This window comes from Oncorhynchus nerka, linkage group LG27, assembly GCF_034236695.1.
Source record: "Oncorhynchus nerka isolate Pitt River linkage group LG27, Oner_Uvic_2.0, whole genome shotgun sequence".
In the NCBI taxonomy this organism is placed as follows: domain Eukaryota; kingdom Metazoa; phylum Chordata; class Actinopteri; order Salmoniformes; family Salmonidae; genus Oncorhynchus; species Oncorhynchus nerka.
In genome coordinates, this window is record NC_088422.1 from 89,931,339 (window position 1) to 89,950,244 (window position 18,906).

Genomic DNA, 18,906 nt, shown 5'->3' on the forward strand with positions numbered 1-18,906 from the left:
AATTGAATAGTGTTCATATGAATTACACCAACAAACACAAGGCCATTTGAAAAGACATCATCACCATCCTCATCCTGAGAGAACAACAGTGAATTAAAGTGAGCTGGATGTCAAGAAATTGTCTACCATTGAAATGAGTTGACTTGACTCACACATCAACAAAATAAACACACAACGGTCATTTCATTGGCGTGAAGAAACACTCCCGACTCTGAATGCAGGTTGAGTTCCACATCCCTATGTCATTTAGCTGACAGGGGGCTCATACCTCCATGAGAACTCTGGTGAATCCTCCACACAGGATGTCCTATCCCCTCTTCAAGATGGTGGAGGAGATGATGTGTGGCTCACCCCTTTCTGTGAGAGGTGTGGCTGTCGTCTCATATGATTGGGAGCTCTGGTTCAGGAGATGACACCTGTGTCCCTGTGTCGTGTCCATTCTCCCCACCTCCCTCACTAAGAGTGACTGGTCATTACATCCATTCCAGACAGGTAGTGTGACAGATCCCCATCTGTTGTGTTGTGATTAGGCTCATCCAGGTGTAAGGTGTTGCGTTGGGAAACACTGTGGCTTTATGTGAACAGCGTTTTTTACTGTCAATGTAGATAGACATTTAAACTTCATCACCTCTATGCTGTGTACATGTGTTTATAATGTCATTTGTTTCTTCCCTTTTTGAGACTAAAGTGGCAGGGATCTGTGTCAATGATGCTGTTCTCTGTGTAGGTAGGAGGACACTATGACAGTGGAACCTAACGTTATGTGTGTTGTTTCTCAGAGGAGGACCGATATGACAGCTACTCTCGTATGCTGCTCAAGTACTTCCTGGCAGAGGGGGTGGTGTGTGGACATGAACTCTACGTGGCGTCTGCTCTGGACCACCCCAATGACATCCTACAGGTGTGTGTGTGTGTGCATTCATACTGTCCGTCTGTCCCACTGTGTGGACAGACTTCGAGGGTGGTGTGTGTTGGGGGGGGGGGGGGCGGCATTGTTGAGATGTTTCCGGATCCGGATACATCACTGATACATCACTCTGAAGGGGAACAGAGCTCCTAAAGCTGTTTCCCACTCGGCACCACAGGAGGAGGGGAACTCCCATACTGATTGATAGTGGGAGGGGTCACAACTTAACCCCTCTTTTTATATCAAAGGGTTAGAGGAGGAGAGTAAGAGAGGAGGGAGGCCTCTGGTCTGGCATAATCAAATCATATTGGTCCCCAATTCAGAAAAGGAAAATTTCCGAGCCAGGAACTGTACGGCAGTTTCTTTTCTCTGCGATTGATTGAACTGCGTCTCTAGAAAGATGGTGCCAATGGAGAAGTTCCAGCCCAACTTTGCTACATAGTAACTTTTATTGTGTTTATCTTGACCTTTTTGTACAGACAGTTCATACTATTATCACATATGACCACCAAGTACTTCTGGACATCAGATCGACAGTTACTAACCTTGATTCCGACTTCAACTCCGACTCAGCTGTTCCACTGATCATACTGGACCCTCTTCCTTTGTTCCATGCGCTAACAAAACACTGCAGGTGTAAACGCGGGAGATGCTGCAATGTTATGTCTTACTGAAACGTGGCTGGATGATGACGCTATGCACCTAGTACTCTGTGGATTCTCCATGCAGCGGCGGCAGGATCGGAAGGCGGCTTCGGGGGGCAGTGTGTTTTTTCCTAAATAACAACTGGTGTGCTGCGTCAAGTGTGAAGGAAATCTGGAGCTTTTGCTCACCTGATATCAAATACCTAATGGTAAGCTGCAGACTCTTATCTACCAAGAGAGCTCTCATCTGTAATTATCACGGCTGTCTACATTCCTCCACAGGCCAACACCACTCTGGTACTCGACAAACTGTATGGGGCCATAAACAAACAAGAAACCGCTCATCCAGAGGCAGCGTTCCTGGCAGTGAGACTTAACCTCACTTCTACCAACAAGTCTTCTGCACCGCCAGGGGTGATAAAACTCTAGACCACTTTTATTCTACCCACAGAAACGCATACAGGGCCCTCCCTCGTCCTCCGTTCAGCAGATCTAACCACGACTCCATTCTCCTGCTTCCTGTTTACAAACAAAAGCTCAAACAGGAAGTACCAGTGACGCGCTCAATGTGGAACTGGTCGGACGAAGCAGATGCGAGGCTACAAGAGTGTTTTGCTAGTACAGACTGGGATGTGTTGTTAGTACAGACTGGGATGTGTTGTTAGTACAGACTGGGATGTGTTGTTAGTACAGACTGGGATGTGTTGTTGTACAGACTGGGATGTGTTGTTAGTACAGACTGGGATGTGTTGCTGTACAGACTGGGATGTGTGTTGGGATGTGTTGCTGTACAGACTGGGATGTGTTGCTGTACAGACTGGGATGTGTTGCTGTACAGACTGGGATGTGTTGTTAGTACAGACTGGGATGTGTTGCTGTACAGACTGGGATGTGTTGTTAGTACAGACTGGGATGTGTTGCTGTACAGACTGGGATGTGTTGCTGTACAGACTGGGATGTGTTGTTAGTACAGACTGGGATGTGTTGCTGTACAGACTGGGATGTGTTGTTAGTACAGACTGGGATGTGTTGTTAGTACAGACTGGGATGTGTTGTTAGTACAGACTGGGATGTGTTGTTAGTACAGACTGGGATGTGTTGTTAGTACAGACTGGGATGTGTTGTTAGTACAGACTGGGATGTGTTGCTGTACAGACTGGGATGTGTTGCTGTACAGACTGGGATGTGTTGCTGTACAGACTGGGATGTGTTGTTGTACAGACTGGGATGTGTTGTTGTACAGACTGGGATGTGTTGCTGTACAGACTGGGATGTGTTGTTAGTACAGACTGGGATGTGTTGTTAGTACAGACTGGGATGTGTTGTTAGTACAGACTGGGATGTGTTGTTAGTACAGACTGGGATGTGTTGCTGTACAGACTGGGATGTGTTGCTGTACAGACTGGGATGTGTTGTTAGTACAGACTGGGATGTGTTGCTGTACAGACTGGGATGTGTTGTTAGTACAGACTGGGATGTGTTGTTAGTACAGACTGGGATGTGTTGCTGTACAGACTGGGATGTGTTGCTTAGTACAGACTGGGATGTGTTGTTAGTACAGACTGGGATGTGTTGCTGTACAGACTGGGATGTGTTGTTAGTACAGACTGGGATGTGTTGTTAGTACAGACTGGGATGTGTTGTTAGTACAGACTGGGATGTGTTGCTGTACAGACTGGGATGTGTTGCTGTACAGACTGGGATGTGTTGTTAGTACAGACTGGGATGTGTTGTTAGTACAGACTGGGATGTGTTGTTAGTACAGACTGGGATGTGTTGCTGTACAGACTGGGATGTGTTGCTGTACAGACTGGGATGTGTTGCTGTACAGACTGGGATGTGTTGCTGTACAGACTGGGATGTGTTGTTAGTACAGACTGGGATGTGTTGTTAGTACAGACTGGGATGTGTTGCTGTACAGACTGGGATGTGTTGCTGTACAGACTGGGATGTGTTGTTAGTACAGACTGGGATGTGTTGCTGTACAGACTGGGATGTGTTGCTGTACAGACTGGGATGTGTTGTTAGTACAGACTGGGATGTGTTGTTAGTACAGACTGGGATGTGTTGCTGTACAGACTGGGATGTGTTGTTAGTACAGACTGGGATGTGTTGTTAGTACAGACTGGGATGTGTTGCTGTACAGACTGGGATGTGTTGCTGTACAGACTGGGATGTGTTGCTGTACAGACTGGGATGTGTTGTTGTACAGACTGGGATGTGTTGCTGTACAGACTGGGATGTGTTGTTGTACAGACTGGGATGTGTTGTTAGTACAGACTGGGATGTGTTGTTAGTACAGACTGGGATGTGTTGTTAGTACAGACTGGGATGTGTTGTTAGTACAGACTGGGATGTGTTGTTAGTACAGACTGGGATGTGTTGTTAGTACAGACTGGGATGTGTTGTTAGTACAGACTGGGATGTGTTGCTGTACAGACTGGGATGTGTTGCTGTACAGACTGGGATGTGTTGCTGTACAGACTGGGATGTGTTGTTAGTACAGACTGGGATGTGTTGTTAGTACAGACTGGGATGTGTTGTTAGTACAGACTGGGATGTGTTGTTAGTACAGACTGGGATGTGTTGTTAGTACAGACTGGGATGTGTTGTTAGTACAGACTGGGATGTGTTGCTGTACAGACTGGGATGTGTTGCTGTACAGACTGGGATGTGTTGCTGTACAGACTGGGATGTGTTGCTGTACAGACTGGGATGTGTTGCTGTACAGACTGGGATGTGTTGTTAGTACAGACTGGGATGTGTTGTTAGTACAGACTGGGATGTGTTGCTGTACAGACTGGGATGTGTTGCTGTACAGACTGGGATGTGTTGTTAGTACAGACTGGGATGTGTTGCTGTACAGACTGGGATGTGTTGTTAGTACAGACTGGGATGTGTTGCTGTACAGACTGGGATGTGTTGCTGCACAGACTGGGATGTGTTGCTGTACAGACTGGGATGTGTTGCGGGATTCATCGGATAACATTGAGGAGTTTACCACAACAGTCATGGAATTCATTAATAAGTGAATAGACGATATTGTCCACACAGTGACTATAAGAACATATCCCAAACAAAAACCATGGATTACAGGCAACATCCATGCTGGTCTAAAGGCTAGAGCTACCGACATGGACGCATACAAGAAATCCTGCTACGACCTCCGAGACATCAAACATGCAAAAGGCCAAGGAGGAAGGTGGAATCCTATTTAACCGACTATGATGCTCGTGGTATGTGGCAGGGCTTGCAGACGATAACGGATTACAAAGACACACCTAACCATGAGGTTCCCAGCGACGCAGAACTCCCAAATGAGCTAAATGCCTCTTATGCTCTCTTCGATGAATATAAAGCTGTGCCTTGCGTGAAAGTCATGTTTTTCTGGATTACTGTGTGCTCTCGCTCTCCATGGCAGATGTAAGCAAAATATTTAAAAGGTTAACAATCACAAGGCCGGAATCCCAGGGCGCCTTCTCAAAGCATGCGCAGATCAGCTGGCAGAGGTCTTCACAGATTTGAAATATCTCCTTGTCCCAGTCTGTAATCCCAATGTGTTTCAACCTGACCACCATTGTCCCTGTTCCCATGAGCTCCAAGGTAACCTGTCTAGATGACGATCGCCCTGTAGCACTCACATCTGTAATTCTGAAGTGATTTGAAAGGCTGCTTATGACACACATCAACACCATAATCCCAGATACCCCACTCCAATTTGCGTACCGCCCCAACAGAACCACAAATGACGCCTGGCCCACCTGGCCCAAATCTCTACCCATTAGGCTACCTGCCAAAATAACTATGTAAGAATGCAGTTCATAGACTATAGCGCAGCGTTCAACACCATAGTCCCCTCCAAGTTTATCACCAAGCTAGGGACCCTGGGACTGAACACCTCTCTCTGCAATTGGATCCTGGACTTCCTGATGGGGTCGGCCCCAGGTGGTGAAGGTAAGCAACAACACCTCCACCACACTAAACCTCAACACAGAGGCCCCTCAGGGGTGTGTGCTTAGTCCCCTCCTGTACTCCCTGTACACACATGGCTGCGTGGTGCACACGACTCCAACACCATCATGTTTTCTGACAACACGACGGTGGTAAGCCTGATCACCAACGGCAATGAGTCAGCCTACAGGGAGGAGGTCAGAGACTTAGCAGTGTGGTGCCAGGACAACATCCTCGCCCTCAATGTTAGTAAGCCCAAGGAGCTGATCGTGGACTACAGGATAAAGAGGGGAGAGCACACCCCCATCCAAATCAATTGGGCTGTTGTGGAGCGGGTCGAGAGCTTTAAGTTCCTTCACGTCCACATCACTAAGGACATGACATGGTCCACACACACCTGCTCAATCGTGAAGAGGGCACGGCAGCACCTCTTCCCCCTCAGTAAGCTGAAAAGATTTGGCATGGTCCCTCAGATCCTCAAAACGTTCTACAGCTGCACCATCGAAAGCATCTTGACCGGCTGCGTCCCTCTTGGCAAGGCTATTGCCCCACCCTTGACCACAAAGACCTACAAAGGGGGGTGCGGACAGCCCAGTACATCACTGGGGTCGTATTGTTTTATTTATCAAAAATAAAAAACACATACCTTTTATTTACGTAAGTATTCAGACCCTTTGCTATGAGATTCTAAATTGAGCCCAGGTGCATCCTGTTTCCATTGATCATCCTTCAGATGTTTCTACATCTTGGGGTCCACCTGTAGTAAATTCAATTGACTGGACAGTATTTGTAAAGGCACACACCTGTCTATATAAGGTCCCACAGTTGACAGTGCATGTCAGAGCAAAAAGCATGCCATGAGGTCGAAGGAATTGTCTGTAGAGCTCTGAGACAGGATTTTGTTGAGGCACAGATCTGGGAAAAGGTACCAAACATTTATGTAGCATTGAAGGTCCTCAAGAACACAATGGCCTCTATCATTCTTAAATGGAAGCACCAAGACTCTTCCTAGAGCCATCCTCCCGTCCAAACTGAGCAATCAGGGGAGAATGACCTTGGTCAGGGAGGTGACCAAGAACCCGATGATCACTGACAGAGCTCCAGAGTTCCTTTGTGTAGATGGTTGTCCTTCTGGAAGATTCTCTCATCTCTGCAACACTCCACCAATCAGGCCTTTATGGTAGAGTGGCCAAACGGAATCCACTCCTCAGTAAAAGGCACATGACAGACCGCTTGGAGTTTGGCAAATAGCACCTAAAGGCCGCTGACTATGAGAAACAAGATTCTCTGTTCTGATGAAACCGAGATTGAACTATTTGGCCCGAATGCCAAATGTCACATCTGGAGGTAACCAGGTACCACTCATCACCTGGCCTGTAACATCCCTACGGTGAAGCATGGTGGTTGCAGCCTCATTCTGTGGGTATGTTTTTCAGCGGCAGGGACTGAGAGACTAGTCAGGATCGAGGCAAAGATGAACGGAGCAAAGTACAGAGTTCCTTAATGAAAACCTGCTCCAGAGCGCTCAGGACCTCAGACCGGGGCAAAGTCTCACCTTCCAACAGGACAACCCCCCCTAACAGACCGCCAAGACAACTCAGGAGTGGCTTCGGGACAAGTCTCTGAATGTCCTTGAGTTCCCCAGCCGATCGAACATCTCTGGAGAGACCTGAAAATGGCTGTGCAGCGACCCTCCCCATCTAATCTGACAGAGCTTGAGAGGATCTACAGAGGAGAATGTGAGAAACTCCCCAAATACAGATGTTGCAAGCTTGTAGCGTCATACCCAAGAAGACTCAAGGCTTTAATCGCTGCCAAAGGTGCTTCAACAAAGTACTGAGTAAAAGGTCTGAATACTTACTTACAGTAGCACTCAAGTTTGGACACACCTACTCATTCAAGGGTTAATTTTTACTTTGTAGGATCGTTTTGAAGACTTTTTAAAACTATGAAATAACACATATGGAACCAAAAAAAGTGTTAAACAAATCAAAATATATTTTATAATTGATATTCTTTAAGTAGCCCCCCTTTGCCTTGATGACAGCTTTGCACACTCTTGGCATTCTCTCAACCAGCTTCATGAGGTAGTCACCTGGAATACATTTCAATTAACAGGTGTGACTTAAGTTAATTTGTGGAATTTCTTTCCTTCTTAATGCGTTTGTGAAAAGGTAGGGGTGGTATACAGAAGATGGACATATTTAGTAAAATACCAAGTCTGTATTATGGCTCAAACAGCTCAAATAAGCAAAGAGAAAAGACAGTCCATTGCTTTGACACGAAGGCCAGTCAATCCGGAGAATTTCAAGAACTTTGAAAGTTTCTTCAAGTGCAGTCGCAAAAAACATCAAGTGCTATGATGAAACTGGCTCTCATGAGGACCGCCATAGGAAAGGAAGACCCAGAGTTACCTCTGCTGCAGAGGATAAGTTCATTATAGTTACCATGTTTCAGAGTTCATGTCACATCTCAACTGTTCAGAGGAGATTGCGTGAATCAGGCCTTAATTTAAAAATAAATATTATTTCACCTTTATTTAACCAGGTAGGCAAGTTGAGAACAAGTTCTCATTTACAATTGCGACCTGGCCAAGATAAAGCAAAGCAGTTCGACACATACAATGACACAGAGTTACACATGGAGTAAAACAAACATACAGTCAGTAATACAGTATAAACAAGTCTATATACGATGTGAGCAAATGCGGCGAGATAAGGGAGGTAAAGGCCAAATTTTTTTTTTTTTTTTTTGTCATTGTCGAGTTGCTGCCAAAAAGAATAAGAAGAGACTTGTTCGGCCAAGAAACATGAGCAATGGACATTAGACCGGTGGAAATCGGTCCTTTGGTCTGATGAGTCCAAACTTGACATTTTTGGTTCCAACTGCTGTGTCTTTGTGAGACGCAAAGTAGGTGAATGGATGATCTCTGCCTGTGTGGTTCCCACCGTGAAGCATGGAGGAGGAGGTGTGATGGTGTGGAAGTGCTTTGCTGGTGACACTGTCTGTGATTTTATTTGGAATTCATGGAATTCATTACAAACCAAACTGTCAATAACCAGCATGGCTATGGTTTGGGCTTAGTGGGACTATCATTTGTTTTTCAACAGGACAATGACCCAACACACCTCCAGGCTGTGTACGGGCTATTTTACCAAGAAGGAGAGTGATGGAGTGCTGCATCAGATGACCTGGCCTCCACAATCACCCGACCTCAACCCAATTGAGATGGTTTGGGATGGGTTGGACCACAGAGTGAAGGAAAAGCAGCCAACAGGTTCTCAGCATATGTGGAAACTCCTTCAAGACTGTTGGAAAACCTTTCTGGTGAAGCTTGTTGAGAGAATGCCAAGAGTGTGCAAAGCTGTCATCAAGGCAAAGGGTGGCTACTTTTGAAGAATCTCAAATATAAAATATATTTTGATTTGTTTAACGCCTTTTTGGTTCCGCATGATTCCATATGTGTTATTTCATAGTTTTGATGTCTTCACTATTAAAATAGCATTTTAGAATAAGGCTGTAACATAACAAAATGTGGAAAAGGTGAGGGGTTTGAATACTTTCTGAATGCACTGTAGATCCATTCATGTGTATTTTATTTTATCCCTGTTACTGTTAAATGTTTTTATTGTTTAATAACTCTGCATTGTTGGGAAAGGCTCGTAAGCATTTCAATGTTTAGTCTACACCAGCTGTATTCGGCGCATGTGAGGAATACAATTATATTTGATTTAGATTTAGAAGCTTTGGTTTGAGCTGGTCATATTGGTGGTGTTTGCAACCCTACACTGCTTCTGGGCTCGACGTTGTTTTGACCAGACTGTTGGTGTAGCCTACGTCATAGCTATGTGTCTGACGTGCGTGAGATGTGTATGAATGAAGGTCAAGCTGGTGTGTGTGTGTGTGTGTGTGTTACAGTGAAGTCCGTGTTAGAGGAGGTGTCTGAGGGGACTGTCTGTGTCTGAACTCTGAAGGGCAGGTTGCTCAGTCCTGTGTTTTCCATGTCAGTCTCTCTATCTAGCTCTCTCTCTCTGTCTCAATTCAATTTAAGGGCTTTATTGGCATGGGAAACATATTGTTTACATTGCCAAAGCAAGTGAAATGGATAAACAAAAGTGAAATAAACAATGAAAAAATTAACAGTAAATATTACACTCACACAAGTTCCAAAATAATAAAGAATTTCAAATGTCATTATGTACAAAAAGGGAAATAAATAAACATAAATATGGGTTGTATTCTCTCTCCCTCTTTCTCTCTCTCTCGTTCTCTTTCGCAATCTCTTTCCATCTCTCTCTCCATACCCCCCTCTCCGAGGCTTATTAAACCTGTCTACTCAGGTGTGTGTGTGTGTGTGTGTGTGTGTGTGTTAGACAGTCCCCCTCCTCTCAGGTTCCATCCCATTTGTAACAGACTCAGTCAGCTCTCTGAGAGATGTGCTCCGAGACCTGTCTAGTCAGTGTCTACTAATTGATTTAACCTCTGTGTCTCTGTCTGGAGGGACATGCCACTGTTAATGAGAAAACAACATGACACCTCATATACACCAGCTTCCTAGTCTACTACATGACAAGGACTCTTGTTTCACACAGTAACACAAAATGTATGTGTTGATTCATATTATTTGCCATCATGCTGAATTCCACACAATACAACCTGAAGACTGAATAAAATAGAATAGTGTATAAACAATGCAATTGTGTTATTATCTGTAGGAACTCCCTGCCCCCATCCTGGATGACATCGCCAGCCCCAAAACAGAGGACCAGGCAAAGTCATGTGACCCTGAGAGTCAGGACGCCATGAAGATCGCCTGGCGCTACCAGCACCTGCCAAAAGTACAGGTAAACGTATGTGTGTAGGCAGTCGGCATGGGGCCACAGGTCTAGCTCTTGGTTCTATGGGGTGATGATGGACTTCACCTCTAAATCCATCAGCTCCTAAACTCCTAGCCTCTCCATTCAGAGCTGGTGGAGATTACTCACACTTAGCTGCTGCTAGGTGGGGCCTGTCGACACACACACATACGCACCCTGCCTAGCCTGGGAAACCAGGGTACCTGCAACCCATCTAATGGCACGCCACCCGCCTTAACCCTCATAACCCAGATCTGTCCCCCTGTCCCCTCTTAAATCCCTGTCTATCCCCTTACCAGGGTCGCTGGCAATACACTCTTTCTTCCACTCTAAGGAATGGTGACCCCTTCCATCCTCCTCTCCTCCCCTCTGTCCCCTGCCCAGGCTATAATCCACATCGCTATGTGGATTAACAGCACACAGCAAGTCCCTGGAGATCTCTCTTTCTCTGTCTCTCTCTGGAGACGTCTTTATCTCTGTGTCTTTCCCTCACCTCTCCCCCTTCCCCACCCTCCCAAAAACAGACTTTACAAACCAAACTGTCAATAAACCCCAGCCAGAGGATTTACATCCCAAATTCACTCCCCCTCTACCCCCATTCCCCCTTACACACCTCTCCTGCCAACCCTCTCCGCGTCGCCCTGTCCAATGAAGACATCAGATCAAAGGTGAGGTGGCCGGGGTGGGCCTGGAACACTAAGCGGTTCTCCCCCCTGCTTACAAAGAGAAGATGAGCCACTGACCCCCCCCCCCTGACTCGCCCATCCTGTCAGGAGAGGGGCACACCGGGGGCCCTAATCCAGATTAGTGGTAGATTTAAGAGCCCGTCTGACAATGGGGCCCCTGGTTGCTTTCACTGGGGAGAGCAGGGCTACAGAACTCTCCCTTTCACCCAGGAGAAAACATCCTTCTACTCTCCCTCAGAACGACACGGCTGTTTTCACAGCCACAAGTGGACGGTTATGTGGAGTCGTGATTAACATGCTGGTTGTAGTAGTTTAACTTCTCTGCAAGTTTTTATTTGATCAAACAGGATTTTGAAACACTTGTATGAACTATGAGCAGGTCATTTATTTAAAGTTATCATACTCTACTTGTTGAAAGTGAGGACGTTTCACACTTACGAAGTAGGATTATCTACCCTAGTTGCAATGTGGTCAACAGCAGTGTCAAATGGACACGGCTTTTCTCTCAACACTAACTGTTGACCCTCAGACGGCCCTGGCGTCCTCGTCGAGGTTCGGACACTACTACGACGTCTCCAAGACAATGGACCCTGAGATCTGCCAGGCGGCCAGGTGCCACGGCTTCTACCTTCCAGAACACTCCACCGCTGTGACATCACCCACCGCCACCACCCCCGGCCAGAGGTAACCCGGCAACCCCTGAACACTACCCCACCCTTATCTCTTCATGGTGCTCAGTATTATTTACACAATATATTGTGCAAATGTACTGTATGTCTAAGAGAACTTAGTCAAAACCTGAGAAGCCAACCGTATGACACATATCTAGTAGTATACGTATCACGTTTTGGAAGCATCTAAGAGACACTATTGTCATATTTTAGAGAAGCTTTTGGATTAGGTTGGGATTAACCTACAGTGTGAAGAGTAATTGTAGATGGGCAATGCTTAGACAGTTACTCTAACTAAACCCCCCCCATCAGATCGGGATGGTCTATTATGGTCAGTGTCTGATGTTTATAACCAGCTGGTTAAACCTGTATAAAAACAGGGTCAGTCTCTAGGTAGGAAGACTAGTTGGCTGAGATGAGACATTCAGCAGAGAAAAAGGCTTTGGTGGTGAATGTAGAGGGACCGTTTGCTGTGAGTTTGTTTTGTTCAACGTTGAGTGTGCTTAGGGTTCAGAGGTCAGGCACACTATTTACATGAGAGAGAGCGGTGAGACACACACAAGCGCATATACACACACACAGTCAGATACCGAGTCAGACACGATTGGCAAACAGGCCAATCTGGAGCGGAGATGAGGTTTTCTAGAACCCCTCTGCTTTCATGTCTGCAAACAGACACCCTTTAACTCTGGACCATGCAAACGTGAGTGAGTGTGTCTGGCCAATTTCAGTTGACTCATATTTACTATCACTGAGCAGTGTTGAGTAAATCATTGTCATAGGAAATCCTTTTTATTTTGTCCTTTACGTTGTTAGACAGAATCCATCCTTCTCCTGTCGTTCTGTGGGTTAGTAATTAAGTCTGACAGTGGCATTGCCATCATAGTGGCACTGCCCATCAGGTTCTCTGAATAGAACACTGATCTGCCAGACAACATGACAGCTGGTCAGCAGGAAGCTATACCTGCACTGCTCACATAAACACACAGACAGACAAACAGACATACACACATTCTCACTCCCTAGCCTCCCCTCTTGCACGTGGCCACCACCCCATGTTGCTACCCTGGCTGTTAAATTGCTCCGTTTCACTCGCTGGCATAATTGGCACAAATTGCTCTCTAGGTGATACAGCCCCTGTTGTTGAAGACCAAGCCTCCCCTCTCTCTCCTTTCTCCTTAGAGTGGAGGAGGAGGGAGGTAGCATTGAGCTAATGTGGCCTCCCTGAGTATGATACTAATTAGCACATGCGCTAGCCCCCGTGGCTAAGCACCTAGCCCTCAGCACCACCTGAATGGAGGGTGCCCAGTGGGGGCGGACGAAGCACAATGCCCTCAAACACAATGGCCACCAAGTGGAGGAAGCCCGGGGCTGCCTCTGGCTCCAGGAGGAGGGAAGGAAAGCTGGTGGAATGGTTCTGCTATGAACCCCTGCAGGCTCAGAAGGCGCCATTGTTTTTGTTAATGATGAACAATCGGAGGCAATATGTTTGTTCTATGTGTAGCTATATGAGGAAGTGTGTACTGTGTCTGCCTGGTGTTTGTTTAGGCATATGTATATGTGCCTGATGTCTGGCTGGTGTGTGTCTGTCTGTTCCCCTGTGGGTAAGAATGTTCTTTAGTTCTGTTAGCCTGTAATTGCTGGCTAGCGTAACGACCTACTGTAAGACTCAATGGACAGTGGTTGTTACTATAGCCAGCTGATCTTAAGGAAGGATTTCTGTGTAAAACTTTACCCTGGCCATGATGTTGGCACATGGTTGACTTGGCAGGAGGTTATGTTAGGGTGGTTTGTGGTTATTAGGGAAAGGCAGAGATCTATTGTAAGTGACTTGTGTCCCTTGTCAATGGTGCACATCTTACCCTTCATTAACCATTCAAACACTGTGCCCATCCAATCGTAACCAGCAACCCATTAAATAACCTTTCTCAGCTAGTGTGTGTGTGTGTGTGTCATTACACCTCCAATCGGACCCTCGGGGAGCTGATAGGCCACCAGGTTTTAATTAGATTACCTGAATAAATGAATTGAATCTCTTGATAAGGCTCCTCCATTATATTCATCTGCTCTAGTGGTCATTGTAAAGCCCTGTCATGGGGGATAAGGAGCATTTGACTTTGTCTGTTGAGACTTGATACCTGTCCTGCAATAACCTCATGTTCTACTCCCTCCTTCCCTCTTTCTCCTCTCCTCCTCTTCCCTCTCTTTACCCCTCCTCTCCACCCTCTCTCCAGCCCTATGCCAGAGACCTACTCCTCTCTGCTGAACAATCTCCAGGAGGTCATCCACAGGGAAGGCTTTGATGGATCTGTCCCCCAGGTAGGTACACTCACTCTCACACATCCATAGTCCTGTCACTACCCCTATACTCCCATCCATATTACAGCTATCCTCTACCCAAAGAGTTCCCCATATAGGGGTCCCAAAGACCTCCTGCCCCTTACAATGACCATATATCCCAGTCCGCCCGGGCACACATTACTGTTAGCTATACTCTAACCTGCTCCTCTCTGCTGTTAGCTATACTCTAACCTGCTCCTCTCTACTGTTAGCTATAATCTAACCTGCTCCTCTCTACTGTTATCTATACTCTAACCTGCTATACTCTAACCTGCTCCTCTCTGCTGTTAGCTATACTCTAACCTGCTCCTCTCTGCTGTTAGCTATACTCTAACCTGCTCCTCTCTACTGTTAGCTATACTCTAACCTGCTCCTCTCTACTGTTAGCTATACTCTAACCTGCTCCTCTCTACTGTTAGCTGCTCCTCTCTACTGTTATCTATACTCTAACCTGCTATACTCTAACCTGCTCCTCTCTGCTGTTAGCTATACTCTAACCTGCTCCTCTCTACTGTTATCTATACTCCAGCCTGCTCCTCTCTACTGTTAGCTATACTCTAACCTGCTCCTCTCTACTGTTATCTATACTCTAACCTGCTATACTCTAACCTGCTCCTCTCTGCTGTTAGCTATACTCTAACCTGCTCCTCTCTACTGTTAGCTATACTCTAACCTGCTCCTCTCTACTGTTAGCTATAATCTAACCTGCTCCTCTCTACTGTTAGTTATACCCTAACCTGCTCCTCTCTACTGTTAGCTATACTCTAACCTGCTCCTCTCTACTGTTAGCTATACTCTAACCTGCTCCTCTCTACTGTTAGCTATACCCTAACCTGCTCCTCTCTGCTGTTAGCTATACTCTAACCTGCTCCTCTCTGCTGTTAGCTATACTCTAACCTGCTCCTCTCTACTGTTAGCTATACTCTAACCTGCTCCTCTCTACTGTTAGCTATACCCTAACCTGCTCCTCTCTGCTGTTAGCTATACTCTAACCTGCTCCTCTCTACTGTTATCGATACTCTAACCTGCTCCTCTCTACTGTTAGCTATACTCTAACCTGCTCCTCTCTACTGTTAGCTATACTCTAAACTGCTATACTCTAACCTGCTCCTCTCTACTGTTAGCTATACTCTAACCTGCTCCTCTCTACTGTTAGCTATACTCTCATCCATATCAAATAATTGCCCTTCCCAACACCCCTCTTCAAGTTACCATGTTAATTCCTCTCACCTGACTAGAATGACTTCATCAGTGTTATGGTGATGCTGGCAGCAGAGCAGACAGCTATGTGTGTGTGTGTGTGTGTGTGTGTGTGTGTGTGTGTGTGTGTGTGTGTGTGTGTGTGTGTGTGTGTGTGCCATCTTTGAAACATATCTTTGTTTTTAATGATTATCAATCCTCTTCAGAATGTCAGAAATGCCATCTGTCTCTCTTGGTGTTTCTATTTTAGTTTTTCCACTGAGGTGTGTGGAGGGGGAGGGGGAGGGGGGCGGGTCACCTAGATTCTGTGACCCCTCTGCTCCTCACCTGGAGCCTCCTCTCCCCTCTCCCCCTGTCACTCACACACAGGATTACCCCCCCTGACCCAGCGCTGTCAATCATTAATTAATTAAGCTCTGACATCATCAAAGCGCTTTTGGCAGAGCAGAGGAATGCAGACAGGACATGGGCACCATCACAAGAATTTCCAGTATAGGGAAGACTGTGTGTGTGTTTCCACCCCTGCTCATACTGTTTGTCTTGGATGTTGGCTACAGAAACCAGGCATAATATTATCACTTCATAATGCAGTCTCTTTGGGCCCTATATGTTACTCCTTCTTTGCTATAATTTGGTGTTTTCTGGCTTGACTGTCAGGTGTCTTTTGTTCTGGGGCAGTACGGCTCGGCTTGGCTGTATGGTGGGGCTCTGGTTGGTGGGTTTGGGCTGTGTTTTGGCACTGTTCCCCGACTCTCTATAGGAATACTAAACACTTTCTCTCTATAGGAGTACTAAACACCTTCTCCCTATAGGAGTACTAAACACCTTCTCTCTATAGGAGTACTAAACACCTTCTCTCTATAGGAGTACTAAACACCTTCTCTCTATAGGAGTACTAAACACCTTCTCTCTATAGGAGTACTAAACACCTTCTCTCTATAGGAGTACTAAACACCTTCTCTCTATAGGAGTACTAAACACCTCTTCTCTATAGGAGTACTAAACACCTTCTCTCTATAGGAGTACTAAACACCTTCTCTAGGGAGTACTAAACACCTTCTCTATAGGAGTACTATAGGAGTACTAAACACCTTCTCCCTATAGGAGTACTAAACACCTCTCCCTATAGGAGTACTAAACACCTCCCTATAGGAGTACTAAACACCTTCTCCCTATAGGAGTACTAAACACCTCTCTATAGGAGTACTAAATACCTTCTCCCTATAGGAGTACTAAACACCTTCTCCCTATAGGAGTACTAAACACCTCCCTATAGGAGTACTAAACACCTTCTCCCTATAGGAGTACTAAACACCTTCTCCCTATAGGAGTACTAAACACCTCCCTATAGGAGTACTAAACACCTTCTCCCTATAGGAGTACTAAACACCTTCTCCCTATAGGAGTACTAAACACCTCTCTATAGGAGTACTAAACACCTTCTCCCTATAGGAGTACTAAACACCTTCTCCATATAGGAGTACTAAACACATTCTCTCTATAGGAGTACTAAACACCTTCTCCCTATAGGAGTACTAAACACCTCCCTATAGGAGTACTAAACACCTTCTCTCTATAGGAGTACTAAACACCTCTCTATAGGAGTACTAAACACCTTCTCTCTATAGGAGTACTAAACACCTTCTCCCTATAGGAGTACTAAACACCTTCTCTCTATAGGAGTACTAAACACCTCTCTATAGGAGTACTAAACACCTTCTCCCTATAGGAGTACTAAACACCTTCTCCCTATAGGAGTACTAAACACCTCTCTATAGGAGTACTAAATACCTTCTCCCTATAGGAGTACTAAACACCTTCTCCCTATAGGAGTACTAAAACAAACACCTTCTCCTATAGGAGTACTAAACACCTCCCTATAGGAGTACTAAACACCTTCTCCCTATAGGAGTACTAAACACCTTCTCCTATAGGAGTACTAAACACCTTCTAGGAGTACTAAACACCTCTAAACCCTATAGGAGTACTAAACACCTTCTCCCTATAGGAGTACTAAACACCTTCTAAACACCTCTCCTATAGGAGTACTAAACACCTTCTCCCTATCTAAACCCTATAGGAGTACTAAACACCTTCTCCCTATAGGAGTACTAAACACCTTCTCCCTATAGGAGTAAACTAAACACACCTTCTCTCTAAACACCTATAGGAGTACTAAACACCTTCTCTCTATAGGAGTACTAAATACCTCCCTATAGGAGTACTAAATACCTCCCTATAGGAGTACTAAACACCTTCTCTCTATAGGAGTACTAAACACCTTCTCCCTATAGGAGTACTAAACACCTCTCTATAGGAGTACTAAACACCTTCTCTCTATAGGAGTACTAAACACCTCTCTATAGGAGTACTAAACACCTTCTCTCTATAGGAGTACTAAATACCTCCCTATAGGAGTACTAAACACCTTCTCCCTATAGGAGTACTAAACACCTTCTCTCTATAGGAGTACTAAACACTTTCTCTCTATAGGAGTACTAAACACCTTCTCTCTATTGGAGTACTAAACACCTCTCTATAGGAGTACTAAACACCTTCTCCCTATAGGAGTACTAAACACCTTCTCTCTATAGGAGTACTAAACACCTCTCTATAGGAGTACTAAACATCTTCTCTCTATAGGAGTACTAAATACCTCCCTATAGGAGTACTAAACACCTTCTCTCTATAGGAGTACTAAACACCTTCTCTCTATAGGAGTACTAAACACCTCCCTATAGGAGTACTAAACACCTCTCTATAGGAGTACTAAACACCTTCTCTCTATTGGAGTACTAAACACCTTCTCTCTATTGGAGTACTAAACACTTTCTCTCTATAGGAGTACTAAACACCTTCTCTCTATAGGAGTACTAAACACCTTCTCTCTATAGGAGTACTAAACACCTTCTCTCTATAGGAGTACTAAACACCTTCTCTCTATAGGAGTACTAAACACCTTCTCTCTATAGGAGTACTAAACACCTCCCTATAGGAGTACTAAACACCTTCTCTCTATTGGAGTACTAAACACCTTCTCTCTATAGGAGGAAACGTTGGCCTCTCTTCATGATGTTGCCACAGCAACAGGCATGTTACTACGGTTCCCTTCCCACTGGAGCCCAGGGGTCTGATAAACTGTGGTGGGATGTCTCTGACACACATACAAGCAGACAGGAAGTGAGTCAGGGATAAACGTGTGAGAGAATAGAAAAGGAGAAAGACAACAGGAATGAGTGATTGAATAAGTTGGTCAGGAAGTGTAGGAGAAAGAGAGAGAGGGAGCGGGAAGAGGACAGAAGAGTGATACCCCTCCCTTGGGATTGTGCAAGGCCAACAGTGGAAACTCCTAGTAACAATGAGGTTTATTTATCTTAGATAGCACCAATGCTGAAAAAGGCCCTAGATCAATGGACGAGAGGAGAGAAAGAGAGATTGGAGAGGGTATAGAAAGAAGCAGGGTAAGAGGGATGAGAGAATAGAGAAAAGCATGCTGGGACATAAGGAAAAGCGAGAGACTGAGAAAAAGGGAAACACCAAAGCAGGGAGAAACTTTATTCTATAGTCTTAGGGTGTTTTGTGAGGATGGGCAAGACTTTGAGGGTAACACTCTACCCCTCCGTCCACCACCCCTCCCCACGGCCCCCCTTG

The 18,906-nt window shown here is 45.5% G+C and overlaps 1 protein-coding gene across 1 annotated transcript in view; it reads left to right on the forward strand.

Annotated features, from left to right (window-relative positions):
• The window catches only part of elp4 (elongator acetyltransferase complex subunit 4), a 129,098-nt gene that overhangs the window by 11,857 nt on the left and 98,335 nt on the right, over nucleotides 1–18,906 (forward strand). Inside the window, exons 3-6 of the mRNA XM_065012263.1 lie at nucleotides 780–901; nucleotides 10,218–10,346; nucleotides 11,574–11,728; nucleotides 13,950–14,034. Coding sequence (XP_064868335.1) covers nucleotides 780–901; nucleotides 10,218–10,346; nucleotides 11,574–11,728; nucleotides 13,950–14,034 — 491 coding nt within the window. The remainder of the gene's footprint in view (nucleotides 1–779; nucleotides 902–10,217; nucleotides 10,347–11,573; nucleotides 11,729–13,949; nucleotides 14,035–18,906) is intronic.